The following is a 17,397-nucleotide window of genomic DNA, read 5'->3' as shown; positions in this document are numbered from 1 at the left end:
TTTTTTTAAAATCCCATGCAAGCTATTGCTTAAGTGTCTATATATAATTTCTTGACAAACCAAAGTGTACGTAGGAACACGTCGCAAATGTCTTCCGATATTTATGAAATTAAAATAGGTTTTGCAAAAAATCAGTACACTTCTGAAATATTGTCTGATTGAATGCTACTGTGTTTGTTATTTCAAAGATCGAAATGCATCAAACTTTAAAATGTAGGTCGATTATTACATACTGAATAATGATCCAAACAGTCCCCGTTACAATTAGTCCAAGTTAACTGTTAATCTAAATAACGGGTCAAAGAATTTGGTTTTGAAATTCAGTGGAATATAAAGTTGCAAAATTCATGTTATATCTCAATTTCATTCAGAAATTTTAATGGGTCACGGTGTGTGTTGACATAGAAATCTTAGATGGTATTAAAAGAGTGGGAGTTCATGTCGTTAATTGAATTCGGGTGTGAATTTTCTGAATTAAAAAGCCATTTACCTTCTCAATCATGCTTGGCTTGTAATTTCATGGACAAACATTTGAGGGAACCTACATCAATATTTTGTGCTTGACTCGGATTTAACAGATGTTAAGTTTGTCGATGAACCATGACTTAGATGAGCAGTAGGTACTCTCAACCTTATAGGTGTGTACCATGAATCCGCTTTTTGATGTATTCACACTTCTTCAAGGAAGTATTTTCATACCATCCAATTTTCAATTATTTCTATCTATTACAATACACCAAACAAAATTTATTTCCTCTGGCTTTTATTAGAGCACAAAGAAAAGGAATGTGAAGTTGAAATGAAAAGTTCACGTTTGTGTACGCGACCATTTGAAATGCTACATTGGCATCTGATATGCTGAATATGTCTGGTGTGGTCGACCTGTTGCATGCTGGAACAGCAAGGATATCGAGTTAGATTGCGTGACTCGAGTGTGTTGCTATTTGCATTGATTTAGGAAATGTTTGAATAAAGTTTTAAATAGGGGTCACTAAATTTAAATCCCGATGCATGTAACGTAATGCTCATTCACAAGTTGTTGGAAGACGAGAGCGACCAATTATGAGAGTGACTAATTATAGATACGGCTGACCCTACGTAAACTCAAAACAAACATTAGTTTAGTGACATGGTGTATTTTGGGAAATATTTACAGAAAAATCCAGAACGCCCACAATATTTAACAACAAACATAAAAGGGAATTAAAGAGGTAAGGCAGATTGATCCTATTTTATTACTTTTTTTCACGAGGAAAGGAATAAAATTTCCTATTTCGGAGAAAGGGGAAGCACAAATGCAGAAGAGGTTGGTTAATTTTAAGAATTCTAAACTTTGTAGATGACGAGAGTACTTGAAATAACTTCTTTGTATTTTTCAAATGTGATATGTCGCATAAAATTGCGGTAAATTTGTATTTGGAATTCAGAAGTTCTTGTATCGGAGTAGGCGTACACTTGCAACAGAAACTATTTGAATTTGGCTTAACTTTTTACGGGTCTGGGTTTGCGTAAACTGGGACAGCAGTTATCGCTTTGATAAATGAAAACTGACATTGGCCTTATTGGTTCCAGAGGAATCCTAGTACAGGAAATGAACCAAATTTATGGACTCGCGATTACGTGTTTTAAAGCTTTACACCTCGGAGTTGTCATTGTCAAGTTTCTTGTAGAATGGCAACTTTAAACTATTTCCTCGACTCTCCCATTTATTGATATACGTCGGCTTAAAGAAGAAAAATTGGGAGAACTTCGAAAGATTTCTTAAAGATGATATATAGTATTTCCTCCTGTATTATAATTATTGCATTGTCTGTGTGGCTGTCTGTAAATTTCCTATAGGTTACTTATTACAATGTGTTCCTGTATTGTAATCACTGCATTGTCTGTGTGGCTGTCTGTAGATTTCTTATAGGTTAGTTATTACAATGTGTTTCCTGTGTTGTAATCACTGCATTGTCTGTGTGACTGTCTGTAGATTTCTTATAGGTTAGTTATTATAATGTGTTTCCTGTGTTGTAATCACTGCATTGTCTGTGTGGCTGTCTGTAGATTTCTTATAGGTTACTTATTACAGTGTGTTTCCTGTATTGTAATCACTACATTGTCTGTGTGACTGTCTGTAGATTTCCTATAGGTTACTTATTACAATGTGTTTCCTGTATTGTAATCACTGCATTGTCTGTGTGGCTGTCTGTAAATTTCCTATAGGTTACTTATTACAATGTGTTTCCTGTATTGTAGCTTATTACTTTTTATTTTCTGGTAGCATTTTATAAACTTTCGGTATGTTTGTACACAAATCCAAGCGAATAATATCTTAGTAAAATACCCCCTCCAAAAAATCTACAGGAGAGCTAAAGCTTAGGGAAAATTGGCCTAGAAGTTCCAGCATAAAAACAGCAGTTTTTCACAGTCAACTTTTCCATAAAACCTCACCATTATCACTCCAAAGTAAATTTTCAGAGATTGAATTTCTGGCTAAATAAACATCGGTATTCTGAATGTGATAAAGAAATTAAAATCGATACAGACCGAACTCGTGGGACAAAACCCAGGAAGGGGGAAATAAAAGAGCGACCGGAGATATTGTGGTGACCGCCATTGTCATCCAACGGCAATAACACCAGTGTGTTTTATGCGATGTGTATTAATCTGAATATGACCTTTTTGAGTTGAAAAGTAATTTGACTTAACAATAATTTGGAGAGAGAAAAGATTGAGGACAGCTTTTGATATCGGTGATTTGTGAGAATATTGTATCCAGAGCATGATAAAAGTTTCAACAAAGGATGAGATCACTTTTAATGGGAAATATTTCATGTAAAACCCCCATTCAGATTCATGTATAGAAACACTAGTGTGAAATTGTTAATCAAGTTTCTTAAAATATCAGCTGGGAAGAAAGGAGGTGTTATGTCTTGGTCACTGTTTTTATTAAATACATTTTCATAATTTGTTGGAACAAGGACAAATGCAACTCTTGCAATATCTTTAAAAGCTTTATAGGGTCATATTAACTGAATTTACAACAGAATTTCGTATGAAAGCTGTTATCAACTGTGTCTCACTTTTCTCGTATTTTTAGTCAGGGGTTGTTATGGAAGTTGTTATTGAAATACTCAAACAACTTTTGATATGTTATACAATTTACAATTTGATATTACATAATTGTTCACTAATCAGCATTCATATACAGTGATAGCACCGTCCGTGAACTTTTTTCTCCTGGATGATAAGCCTTTGTAAAGTGTGTCAAGGTATGAGACGGTCGCATTACATGAACGATGACATGTTTGAAGTAAAATATCTTGAAAGTTATGAATATTGGACAAGGCCAATTAGGAAATTGATGGTCAGGCAGTGGCGGATCTAGAGGGGGTTGAACATTTTTCACAAAAATGGGATTCTAAAATTTATTTATTCATTTATTGTCATTTTGGGGGTTTCCAAATCCCCCCTTGGGAAAATTCAAACTTAGGGGCAACCTCTCCCCTTAGAAATGCCTTTACCCCCGGTCAGCCACCTCGTCATCACTAATAATATAACAGTACATCGGTGCGTTTCGATGTAGGGCTCCTTATTATGATACATGAATTTTTGCGATATTTTCCGGAAATATTAGACACGCATATTTTGGTTTAAATATTCCGACTGTTACCACGTGTCATGACCTGAAACTGTCTACAGGTATGAATCGTTTTACTGTATCACGTGCTTAGGACAGGATTCGTCTGTAGTTCTCATTTTCCGTGATATGCCGTATAAATTCTTATTTCAAGTGCACATCATAATCGAGAAAAAAAAAATCAAATCTGGTCAAATTTCAGATAAAATTTCCTGATTCACACACTATGTATATCCACCGTATATAAAATAATCATATTTACAGTGTTTACACTAATTGGGTGAATCAATGAATTTATCTAATTAGAGGGGGAGGGGGGTCACACTTGTCGTTTGGAGTAGATTTGATTTTTACGCGTTGAGTACGGTACATAATGCAGCCGAGTATCACTTGCGATGTGGACTTCAGGCCGCTGATAGTGTTCTGTCCTTCAGACTCCCTTGTACAAGAATATATTTTTCTTATGAATGATTAATAAATTGGAGAAGAAAACCATCGATTTCTTATTATAATTCGTCGTGGTGTTAACTTACTGTATTTTTTATGAGATATCGGGATAGAGTTGCGGGTCTTCAAAAGGCGATCCACTGTTGCGTTTTGCCCAAAATTCAATTTTTTGCTTGTGGAATAGGCTTGACGGGATCTTAAACAGCACAACTATTCTAATATCTTTATTTATTTCTATTCCATGTAACAGAAATCATAGATAAGTGTACACTGAATGTAACGAAAACCAACATGAAAACAAAGTAGGAATGTTGAGTATATAAGGGCTGTTTCCTCACTGCCTGACGTTTCTAGCGCTGGCCATTGTGAGGCGTTATACTGTAGCGTGATTCCCATTGTACCCACGCTGCACATTTGAGTGTTGCCTTTGGAAATCCAATAAGATTATTTCTATAGCCACGCCAGGGTAGATTTAATTTACCGGTGTCTGACTGCTATTGATATAGACACGATATTAGTCATTAGGCCTATAATTCATATCCGATTTCCGTGTTATTCTTCGTCATATCGGGAGCATCACGTGAGATCGGGTACCACACCGACAAAGGGAGGGACCGCCTGTAATGTTACAGTATCTTTCCTTGTGCTATTATATACCACCATAAAGAATTGTGTTTGGAAATCTGAATTATCCTCTTCGCCAGAAGCAGAGAGGGGGAGGGGGTTGACAGTAATAGTTGGGGAAACAACATAATTTCGCCAGTGACTTGTTCGGCTGTTCCGTTGACAATTATTGTACTTTAAGTGGGTATAACTCGGCTGTGAAATCTGGTGGTATTAAACAGACTTAAATTATGTAAAGTCACAAATAACGTCGCGCTCTGATTCGATAGACGATAACCTTTCAGCTTTATGTCTGTTTATCCCTGCTCATCCGCGTTGGCACACGATCCTAGCGGATTATCGCAATAGTTACGAATGTTATATCAAATACATACCGGTTTAATTTTTAGAGGAATTCCAGATTAACGATTATGTAGATGAAAGGTATCGTTTTATTTTCATGCTGTGTTCTGCCTTTGAATCCATGTTGCATCAATGAGCCGTTGATCCGTTGACTCTAGAGTTTGAAAGTCTACCGTCCATCGACCGTGCGTTGTTCCAGCAGGGAAGTGTTCTTGTTCGATATCATTACACCCTCAGATTTCATCTCATTCGGATTTAATTAACATTGCTGTTGTAAGTATTTTACATTAAGATTCCTTATATGCAATAAATAACTAAGTATTCCCTGTTTCGATGCATTCTGTGAAAATAAAATAAGACATGCAGTGCAAAAAATAAAAGGCCTCGGCGTTAGGGAGGCGAACTGCCAGCAGTGTAGAGCTATAGAACTATATCAACGTTCTGCTAAGTGGATTTTTAATCAAATTAGAATGGTATTATGCTTTGTATATAAAAGCAGTCATTTTCCATATTAGAAATAATGCAGTAAGTCAGCTGAAAGGAAAACAAAGGGGCGTATACAAAAGCGGTTCTAGAATAGGAAGTGCTTTAGCTATTTCAGTGATTTCAATGGAACAGTTGTTCTATAAGCCATACAGATATACAACGGTGCTCTCTTTGAAGTTTCTTATCTTTGCAGTGCATGTTAGGTATATTTTCACACCTATGAGGGAAAACTCGATGATAAATATTACTTAGTCCATTGTGTACTTTTATTGATTCAGTTCCCCAAACACAAAAACATTGATATATACTTTCAGTTTAGTTTAGAGAACCTGCAAAAGGTTTCGTTCTGTTTGCAGTTTCATTTATCAAGATCGAGAACTAGTAGGCCACTCACTAAGCACACACCTGAGTAGAGATTTGATGCCATGTTGTATAAATTTTAAAAGATGGTTTTGTCAACATTGATATACGTAAAGTGGGACGACCGACAAATATTGGTCTGACCAAACAATCGCAGACTTTCATTGTGACGCGACCGATGAAGTTAAGAGGGCTCGAACAAGTTTGATAGGACACAATTTACAGTTAATAAAACTTTAAACAGCTCCCAGAGTTTGCCCATTCAGAGCAATGTCGTGTGAACTTGTGCTATTCCGAAAATAAATCTTTATTGTGCACATAATCATAAATTTATAATTCTTTAACATCAACCATCTCTCTCTCTCTCTCTCTCTCTCTCTCTCTCTCTCTCTCTCTCTCTCCAGCCTTTTTGCACTATCTTCCAATTACAAAATCCCTGTTGTCCTCCCCCATTATAAAATGCGATTCTGAAATTGGGGCGAAGACATTAGAACTAATTTAGTGTGCGTAACAATGGAAAACACGATCCCCTCTTTTCAGTTTCTTGATAGAATCGTATGAACAAAGTCGGAAATATTGATTCTTCAAATTAGGACATAATTACACCGGGAATTATAACAAATAAATCGGGATACAGCATGTTTGATTTCTTTTCAAAATAAAGACGGCGGGATAACCTGAGCAAGCAGAGGCTATTTGCTGACCTTTGAAGTGACATGTTTCTGTTTGGCTGCATTGAACAATTTTGTGTATTTACCCTTGAAATAGAATAATTAACCATTAACGGAGCACGCCGACTAATATAATTGTAGTTTACTTGCGGGAAAATGTCTGAGTGAAGAGAAAAATTAAATCAAGCGACCGTCACGCGTGCACATTTTGTTTTAATACAGAAATGATGCCGATTTTTTTGTTTTATACATATAATATAATATCAATGTGATATCAAAGACCCATTCTTGGGAAATGTCAAATGTATGGGTATACGTCATCGCCTTTCTTTTTCTTCAAAAATAGAAATGTAAGATGAACTTGCATTATATAGTGTTTACATTCGTGGTATGCTGCTTTATTAAGAATTCAAATCATAAACACAACTGAAGGGATTTTCAACCGTTGAAATGCGAACTCTTAAATTTGTACTTTCATTAATTGAATAGATAGATGATGTCGGATCTCAGACGCCACTTAACATTTTATGATAAAACCTTTTACTCGGTTTTAACTCGGTACATGTACGGCCCATTGATATTTCGTTGTTGTTATTATCAACCGTAATTGTATGATAAATAGGATCGTTTAAAGATATACCTAGACTTATGCTTTTAAAAGGGAAGATGCCTTTCACTTTTATTTTCTATTTGTTAAAGAAGACCGTCGTTGAAATTCAATTTTCCGCGTGATCAGGATACAGTTTCTCAATGAATGTGTAAAGCAGCAACGGTTACGACAACTTTCAATATCAACACCTGCAGCTAAAGATTGTTCTAACAAACCTAGATAAAAAGGACGTCCTTGGGCCGTGCCGCTTTCTATGATTATTATTTTTTTATCTACATTTCATAGATTATTGACACAAAGAAGAACATGAAATATGTGTAATTTTCACAACTTTTTTCAATCCATTTTTAAAAAAATTGTTTTGATAGATATCTTATCGACCTGTTGGATCAAAATCGTGCGAATTTACAACGGTAACATGTTAAATTCTAACTGATAAGACTTAAAATGTTCGTAATACAGGAAACGATTTTATATTTTTGCATAAAAGTGCACATTAAAGGCACATGAACTTAATATGACATTAAATGTATTTGTTTAGTCTGATATTGGTGTCTAGCTTTTGTCGCTTTCGGTCCACTCAACAGGCTTTACAATAAGACCATTGGACGGTTTTTACATGTTCAACATAGTACTACGTGTAACTTTCTTACAGGTATGTTGTGTGGAGTCGATAATGACCATAATTCTTCTTATTTTACTTGAATATGTCTCTTTTAAAAACACTTTAGGATGCCTTCTCGGTGATATTTTACCCGGATTCTCAAAATTTAAAAAAAAAAAAAAAAATTGGCCATATTTCAGATTTAAACCCTAGCCTCTTAGATCTGTTATATCATGAGATATCAGATTAAGCAAGTAATACTTCGGTTCGATTGAAATATCGCTGTAACCTATAGACCAAAGACTCTAAGAAGGAGGGGTTCCATTCAATGAAGAAGTTTAATATTACAAATATCAGATTAATCCAGCCCTTCAAGTGTATTGTTGCATTATCATTGTGCAGAAGGGTTTATATAATGTGTATGTAATTTTAAATCTTAAACAACCATTAATGAAGTCTTGGGTAACTTCAAGATCACTTCAGTTAGCTCCTACACAGCAAGACTCCAAAATCGCTAAAATATATCTAGTTCTAAATAATCGTACTACGCGGAAGTTGTCCAGCTATCGCAGTGTCCTGTCCTCTGTAGGATTCAGGTTTTAGATATAACATTTTATTTCTTTTATGTCTCCTAGCTTGCGACCCTGGATAAGTTTTAACGTAACTCGTCTGGTGATGAGTTCCTAGTTAGATGATCATGTTGGGTGATTAATAGCCAAAGTGCATTACGAGGACTTTCGGTAACCCTCGGGCAAACTCGCTACAAATAATCATGAAATACTGTAATTAATTTAAAAACCATCGAAATAATGAAACTTTCTCGGCGATCTATGGACACAGAGAAACTGGTACATGTAATTAATTAAATTAGATGACAGGAATGAGAGATGGATTGAACGACAAATTTGGTCAGCTCTTTATCTGTAGTTCAATAAAAATATTGTCACCAGTCGTCAGCTAATTAATTTTACTCCATGTTTTATTTTCTGTTATTAATGGTTCCATGTCGAAACGACCCTTTGATCTGCGTTTCGTTTGAGATAACTAAAACATTGTAAAATATTGACGTTTTCATTAATACTGCTTGTATTATGATATTCATTAATGTCAATCGATCTTCTTCGATATACATTTTATAGGGACTTGGTTCTTTCTCAAATCCAGTTTTGTTGTTTCAAAGGGAAAATAACACATTCTACCGTGTGTAGACATTGGTTGTGCGTTTCCCCTGCCTCCATAGTAACAAAGCTAGAATGGATGAAAATCGCGAGAATTTAACACCCAATAATGGGATGTTTTCTTCTCCCTCGTATCGCTCGACTCCACCAAATGTGACCGTGTAGTTTTTCAAACAAAAATCGTAAAAGTTTTATTTCTTTGCGATGTCCCGACGACATGAAATGTAAAGACATTTTTAAAAACGACCACATGTCTACAGCAATTACTTTGGTTAAATAAAAATTGTTCCCAACAATAGATGCTTTTTACCCCAAGCCACAAAAGACTCGCAAACTGAAACCATTAGTGATCTGTGTACAAAAATAAAAAAACAACAACCCACTGAGAAACCGTATGAAATAAGAGGACTTTCAAGCATATAAGTAAAAGCTTTAACTTCTTCAACGTACCCTGAATTGTTGATCATTTTGTCTGAACTATCAGACATGCTAATTTGAGAAGTAACCGTTCACGCTATTTTTCTCGAGATAATTTTGCCTCTTTGGTGAAAATTTTCTGACCATTCAACTGTGATATTTATCTACAGGTAACACGTACCAGACAAACAGGTCCATAGGATATAGATCAAAGACTCGGCCCCGGGGCCTGAGGGTGGGGCTCTGTGCACGATAGATAGGGCAGTGATATAATATTTATTGATCAGCTGAGGTCAGAGCGGTCTTTATCAGTACCTGGTTGTCTCATACGAACAGCTGTTTTGACACGGGATGTACGAACACGCGCGTGTTGAGAATTCCAAATATTCATCGAAGTAAAATTCAATCTGCAGGGTCATATATTATTGAGGAGATTTCCCTATTTTATCATGGTAAGACATATCATTTCAATAGTCATCCTTATTAAAATATTTTAGAAATTGTTTAATGATGATCGTAAATCGGTGAGTGTAAAGTGACAAAGCATTGTTCACTTGAAGATTATTTTCGGTATTGTCTTTTAAAAGAAATTCAAATGTGTAATTCAAGATAATGGTTAAGGAGGTGGAATCATACAGGACTATGTATACACGTAATGACTCTAATAAATTTTAATAACGATAATTTCAAAATATTTAAAATAATATAAATGGTTTATAACTGAACATTGAGGCATTCCATATTTAGAATTGATTTCAGACAAATTGACGAAAATAGACTAAGCCAAAAATCAGACCCCCGTTTCTAGGCCTGAATGTATTATTTCCAATATAAAGCTCGTCTTTGTTGAAAGAAAAAAAACTTTTCTCTATTTCGGTAGGAAAAGCCACAAAATGGCTAGTTTTCAATGAAGACTGGTAAGGGATAGGTCGATTTCTTTTATTTATCATTATTAGGTAATCGTTTCGACCTTGAATGTATGTGAATTCCTATGACTGGTTCGATAAATGAGTGTACTTTTCAGGAGTCATTCCAACCTTTTCGAAGGGGAGTTAATTATATTTTTCCGTGTAGTATGAAATTTGCGAGGTCGATTTCTTCATGTGTCACGACCCCGGTTTAAAAACGAATTAATACCAGTGTTCATACCACATAATAACCTATCAAAATGTTAGAAAGGCGTTATAATGACTTTTACAAGGCACTATCAAAAACTTAAAAGTAGTGATTAGTTGGTAAAAACACAATACTGAAAAGAAACATATTTACAGGTATTTTGGCTTTAAAACTCGGATGATAAGATATAATTGAATTTAGATATATTGCGTCCATAAACAAATTCAAAAGAAATCGGCATGGTGTAGTAATCTTAATAGGACACATGAGGAGGAGATAGGGAGGGACGTTTGTTACAATACGCACCTATAGACGCTCATTTACACGGCTAATTCATGCCACATACAGGTCCATGTATCTTTAAAAATATCTATTCTGATATTTAAAGGCAGCTTTACCATGGGTTGACACTTTAATGCTTTTTTGAGAATTTCATTAAATAAGTTTGGGCGTTATCTTGCCTGCCGTTGAACAGGTTGCTGATTTGAATGCAGACCCACGCCAGGCGCACAGAATCCAAGTTATAGTGCAATGGATTTCAGAAAATGACGGATGTCTACCAAATATTATACATGTACCTATCCATTTGTGAGAGTTTTGATATGATCACTTAAACAGCTTTCCATTAAGGTGATCGTTCATGCTAGCCAATTCTGTTAATGGAAAATATTTTGGAAGGTTGGTAAAACTTTGATTCGTATAAGAATGGATGTTACCTTGACGAGTGCAGTTTTAAAGGTTTGAACTGAATGTAAAAATGTGATTAGGATATCAAATTAATTTCCATCATCCAAGTTAAATTCTGTTTTGCATTAATGTGGTCTGACCGAGAGAGTCTGAAAATCATTTTTTTTTGGTCGTGTTGCAGCAAGACAGAAGTTTATGATATACTTAAAAGGTCTTTTGTTTTCTTAGTTTAAAACGGATTAATAACCTAATGCAACACCTTACTATGTTTTTAAAAACAAACATCTAAACTGATTAAAGACCATATAGGTTATACAGTGGTAAGTAATAATGTCAATCGTGGCTTAGTATAATTTCTGAGGAGGGATCTGCTACGTCGATGTTCTAACGGTGTATACACGGTTTTGGTAGTTGCTTTTAATTATCTATAGAGGCCTGTCGATCGCTTGACAAGTTGAAGTGGAGATTACAAATTAAAATTTGGATCAGGGATCGATGTTTCGTGTATGGCGATTAGAAATCAGATTATGACTGGCAAATCTTACTTTTCAATACAGAACATCACATCTGCGCCACTAATTGATTGATTTCTTCGATGACTATGTTTGCGCATACACTAAGCTCTGACAGATGTCTAGGGCCTCTTATTGTATAAAGGGTTGTAAATCAGTTTTGTCAACAAATTCAGCATGTTTTTATTTAGACTTTCATAAAACATGCGTTATTATGCCAAATCCCATGACATAACGGCACCACGTGAGCCCATGGGGCGGATATGGACAGCACCCTATATAAATTACGTCATGCACGTGCATTATTTATTTGACACTATAGGATTTGCTGTGCATTTTACTTAAGAATGTATCAATTTTGATACAATATTATTTGATTACTAAGCACATTGTTCACTTGGATGATCATCGACATATCTTGGGGAAGGTGGGCATTTTCCAGTCATATCAATATTTATCACAATCTCTTCGTTTACCTTGGGGTGATATTTGGCAAATTGGGAATGATAATTTTATTTTAATTAAGGAGATGCCGGTTTAATCATTATTAACGCTATCGGCTGACCAGAGGTACACACTTCGGCCCGCTATAATGGTGCTATCAGGCCAAACAATCGCCACCTAACACCTTGATAATACCTTCATCAGTTCAATCGTGGGACGGGTGGTTCGCATTGTCTGAACCCGTCATCGGTAAACAGGATAATTCCCCTTTCTCGATGGGGAGGCGGGAAAACGGAAATTACTCCTGAAGATAAGGGTGATCATACCCCTCTGTAGGTGGTAGACCGAACATCAGTTGTGTACAGACATCGTGTGAATTTTGTCGTTTATTCAATACGTAAAATCGGTTGGTTTTGCAAGAAAATCGAGGCGTTACTAGGACTGCTTTAATGGAAGTCCAGAGAAATGCCTTTGACCAGTCATGGATTTAATTATAAATATATGATAAGCTATTCACCTTTATCTAATTAATTTGTCCACTTTGTGGTTTTGCTTTCACACGTAACTTTTCCGTGTATTTCTGGTATGTTGATAATAAGTCCATTAGCTATTTGAAATTTCTCTAGAACAATGGATGAAATTGGCAATAATTCAATATTCTAACTTACTGAACATAATTGCGGTTCTGGACGAAAATACAGAATTGTTTTTGGTGGTCCTTAAAGAAAACAATGTCCTGCCATTCTGTTGGGAAACTAATTAGTCGCGGACCACCGGGGCATTGTCTTTGGGAGCGATTGTCATCAACGTGTTCAGGTATCGAACTCCTGAGATCCTAATCATAGTGTAGCGTGACCTCATGTAAATAACATTCTGGTATTTTTAATATGCACTAACACGGCTTTATCTGTGTATACTCCGATACCCCGCTATTGTAAACAAAGAATGCAAAATTGTTTCTAATTTACGATCCGGAATGATGAAGGGAATTTAAATAGATTGAATGGACAGCAAACATTGATCTTTTGGCCTTGTTTAACTTGTATCTACATTTATTGTGGACATAAATTTTCAGTAAAAGGGCTGGACCTTATTATAACAGTGATTCCTCCCAAACACACCCCGCCATCGAATGCGAGAGTCATTCCTGAAACGTCTTGTCGGAGGAATGTGGGATATTTGACGGTTAAGTTGACAGGTGAGATATCTTGAACGATCAAGTATGTACAGAGTTGGACAGGGAGTTAATTAAAAAGGTGGTATGGATATTTTTATTTGGCCGGACCATTGTGGGTTAAAGGATTTTTATATGAGTGTATGGAAATTAGGAAGGCATAGTGTTGCTTTGTGTGGAAATTAAGGAAGACCTACAGTTGTTGTGTATGTTGATTTGAATTTCATGGCTTTTTATTTTTCTGTGAAAGTGAACAAGTGAAAATACGGCATTTTAGGCGTAAAAGAAAAAAAGTTGTTTGTTTTTTCCGTGATGATGTTGAATAACTTGTTTATGGAAATGGGGGGAATTTTGGCAGCATTATAAACGTCTTTGAATCAGCAACTCCTGAATAATTAATCCTCGGCGTAAGTAAGTTAAAAATAAATTAGGGTGTAATGGATTAATTTCCTTAAACTTGAAGAGGATTATTCAAAACCACAGTTAGACTTGCTAATCCGCTTGCGCCAATTTCTTGTTGCATTTATGTATAATATATCTAAACGGAAAATGAAGGCTTCAGTGATATTCCAGAGGGACAAATGATTATTTTAATTGGAAAAGCATACGCAAATAATGAATTCTGTCAGGACTCATTAAGTAAAGACGATATGCTTAAAACTGTCATCAGATCGGGTTATTTTTCATTGAACTAAGGATAGCGGTAGGTGACGCAATATTTTAATACATGTATTTTCTTCTTTTAAATGTTATCTTGTGCATAGCCACAGAAATCTGATCTGCAGACACTGCATGCGTTTGGATTCCATTTAACAAAGAAAATAGAATTCACCTCGTTTTACGAGCTGTAAAATAAGAGCTTTTAATTTATTTACTTATTCCGTTTTATGATGCATATGTATTTGCTTACGTTTATCTAGTTGTGAATACCCGTCCTTGTAGTGACTTTTAAAATGATACGTCAGTCTGGTTCTATTTCTCCAAAAAGTATGTTCTTTCAAAATTGTTTTAACACCCGTGTTTATTCAGAGTCTAAAGATAATTTCGCAGTGTACTTTTGAGCAATGAGTGAAAGAATTTCCTTTTCTAAAAATCAAACAAATAAAACAAAAAACGGAATTCATATTCATTTTGGAAGTTTGGATAGAATATCTCCGTGCTGCACCTATTGAGTAAAACTTCCCTTATCACATTGTAAAGCGGGTTTCACGTTAACGGTGCTAAATCTTTTTTATTGACACATTATCAAAGATGTGTCAACAAGCAACAACAGTACGAGAGGTAATAAGATTAGGATTGAACAGGGGGTGTGGGTCCGCCATACACCCAACATGAGAAAACTGACACAAAATTCTATCAAAAGCCAACACTATATTCAGTATAAGGCAAAGCTCAAGATATTTTCGTACATGCTCGTTAAAAGATAATAATAGTTATTGCTGCTTTTACGCTGCACAAAACGCCCCTTTCATAGAAATATTAATATTTAACGTTGAAAGTCAAAACTGCATTATAAGCGACGTGGAGAATTTGCAGGTTCGGTGATACCTGCATGTATATCGATTATCAGACTTGTAAATGGCCACAAACTCGACAGTTTACGAGATTTACACACTATTACAAAAGATGCCACTTGTGGAGATTTCTGATATTGAAATCCGATACACGTAATGTAGGTTCTGAATCGTATCCTCAGTCTGACGAGAGGAGGATAAATCTCCAGTTTATTTCTTCGGTGAAGTGTTCTTGCATTCGGTGTAAGCGGTCCTCGCATTTCACTCATTCTCTGGTAATTTAGGGTGCTTACTCAAAGTGTTGTTCATTTCAGATGGAGTATCCAGATCAACTTGTAATGGAAATTCCAGTCTGGGTCTGTGGAACGCAGAAATGGGTCACGGGATTGACCAAGAGGACCACGTGTGATGACGTTGTTTACGCTTTACTCTACAACGACGGCAAACACGAAGCTGAAAACACGGACAAATACACCATTTATGAGCGATGGAGGGACGTAGAGCGCCCTCTTCAGGGCAGAACCAAAATACTCAAAATTTGGCGTGCGTGGGGTGCCGAACAGTGTAACGTGCAGCTCGCGATGAGACATGCCGATGAGATTGGTGAATATGGTGAATTTCTTCACACTCGTCGCAGAAGACATCGAAAAACAAAACACAGAGAGCGGGATCCGCGCAGTAGACATTCCAAGTCTAAAACGAATCAGCGACACGGCGAATCGGAGTCTCGTTTGAAGACAATGGAAGAACTAGCCAAGTTAGTGATTCAACAAGAAAGGAGATTACATGATATCGGTAGCAGGATAGAACACACTGACAGAAAGATTTTCAATATTGAATCCGATCTTCATGAATGTCGTGTGGCCAAGGATGGCGAAAATTACCTCCAAGACGCGTATTTAAACTCTGGCCAGGAGGACAGTTTAACGGAATTTCTGAGGAACGTGGAACCCGAAAACTTGGAAATGTATATCCAGTTCTGTGAACACGTGATTGAACTCGACGATAAAATTAAGAACGAGGAATCGAAAATGATGGACTTGTCTGGGCAAATTTTTGAGCAAAGTACTCTGAACGACGCATTTCATTATGCCGATAATTACAACGCCGACGTAACGGACGGGAATCTCGAATCTGACCTTGCCAATCTGCAGGCGGATTTAAACCGTATCGTATCTGCAAACATGATGCAGAAATACAAAGCGGTAGAAATTACGAAGGAAATTGACTATTGTGATAGAGTTCTAAACCAAAAACAAGAGATTATTCAACAACTTCAGAAAGAGCTGGAATATGTAGAAAAATGTGAAGACGTTAACGAAATCCCAAAGACGAATTACAGACAATCGATAGATTTCTTCCACACCAGTACACCGATAAACCATCACACGGAATCGAAAATCAACCAGGCGGTCAAACATGACAATGAAGCCGACTATGTCAATATTGGCGCTATCATGGAGTGGCAAGAAGAGGAAGGCCAAAACCAAGCATGCGCCCAAAATAGATACGAACAAGATGTAGGAGAAAGTGCCGTGAAGAAAAATTCGTTCGACACGGAAGATTCGTTTTCAGTGGACACAGACAATACCTCGAACGATTCACAATTTGGTTCGACCAATCAAAAGGACAGATGCTCTGATAAATTTGGTTCAACCAATCAAAAGGACAGATTCTCTTATAACTTTCACCAAACTCGCCCCCTGTTCCAATTTCCTACCATGACCTCTTTAGACAACGATGACATGATCAGTGAAAGAATTCAAAAAGAAATATATGATTACAAAAGTCTTCGCAAATGTGGCGACTTCACCCGAAATTTGACGAGTCTGAACGGGGATCGTTCGTTTTCATGTGCAAAGAGCATGGACGAAAACGATTCAAATTCCGACACCGGTCTCAGTTCCATGCACAGCGATGAATCTCCTAATTTATTAGAAACGCTTGTGTAAAATTGTATATGGGTGTCACCGTATGTGTTCATATACGACATTTGACAACATTTGTCAGTTTATATTTGATAAAGTAATTATCAATACCTTATTTATCTTGTCTTCTATCATTTCCATAGTCAGTTGGAAAATGCATTGTATGGTTTCCGATAATTGAAGAGTAGAATCTGCGAGCATAGTTTTTAAAATGTGGAGGTTACATGTATAAACACAATTATGTAGAAATAACTTAAACTAGAAACATAAACTTTTAATACATGCACATGTAATTAAAAGAACAGTATCATGTTGGAAAACGGCATCAAGCACTATTGTGCTTTCTTAACATTTACTGTTTCTTCTCGTAAAAGAAGTCGATGACTAATCAAAGAAAATCTTGCTCATGTGTATAATAAAAACAATTTTTCTTTTCGTATTTATTTCTAATCCTTTAAATCCAATGTTAATTCCAGTCATTATGAAATCTTTCGATAACCTTTATACAATATGTAGAATATGATTTCAGGGATTTGTAAGATGACGAGTGATGAATGCGTCTGTCTTATTCAATACCATTCTCTCAGCAAAGACCGCGTTATGCAAGCTTCACTTACGCAGTGCCCGCACGGAACTCTTCAGTAGAAAAGGATTCAAT

General features: G+C 36.1%; 1 protein-coding gene across 9 annotated transcripts; it reads left to right on the top strand.

Annotated features, from left to right (window-relative positions):
• The first annotated feature begins 1,021 nt into the window (after positions 1-1,021).
• LOC125683114 (ras association domain-containing protein 9-like) lies at positions 1,022-16,854 on the top strand. Of its 9 annotated transcripts, none has more exons than XM_048923926.2 (2): positions 1,022-1,211; positions 15,126-16,854. In XM_048923926.2, the coding sequence occupies exon 2, from the start codon at positions 15,126-15,128 to the stop codon at positions 16,761-16,763; it is 1,638 nt and encodes a 545-aa protein (XP_048779883.1). In that variant the 5' UTR covers positions 1,022-1,211; the 3' UTR covers positions 16,764-16,854. The 9 variants fall into 9 exon arrangements, with proteins under 9 accessions (XP_048779883.1, XP_055996334.1, XP_048779879.1 ...); XM_056140359.1 differs by having other exon boundaries at positions 1,199-1,306; XM_048923922.2 differs by lacking the exon at positions 1,022-1,211 and adding an exon at positions 4,599-5,311.
• Positions 16,855-17,397: the final 543 nt, after the last annotated feature.

This window comes from Ostrea edulis, chromosome 6, assembly GCF_947568905.1.
Source record: "Ostrea edulis chromosome 6, xbOstEdul1.1, whole genome shotgun sequence".
In the NCBI taxonomy this organism is placed as follows: domain Eukaryota; kingdom Metazoa; phylum Mollusca; class Bivalvia; order Ostreida; family Ostreidae; genus Ostrea; species Ostrea edulis.
The sequence above is the reverse complement of the archived record's forward strand: the minus strand, read 5'-3'. Positions and strand labels throughout refer to the sequence as shown.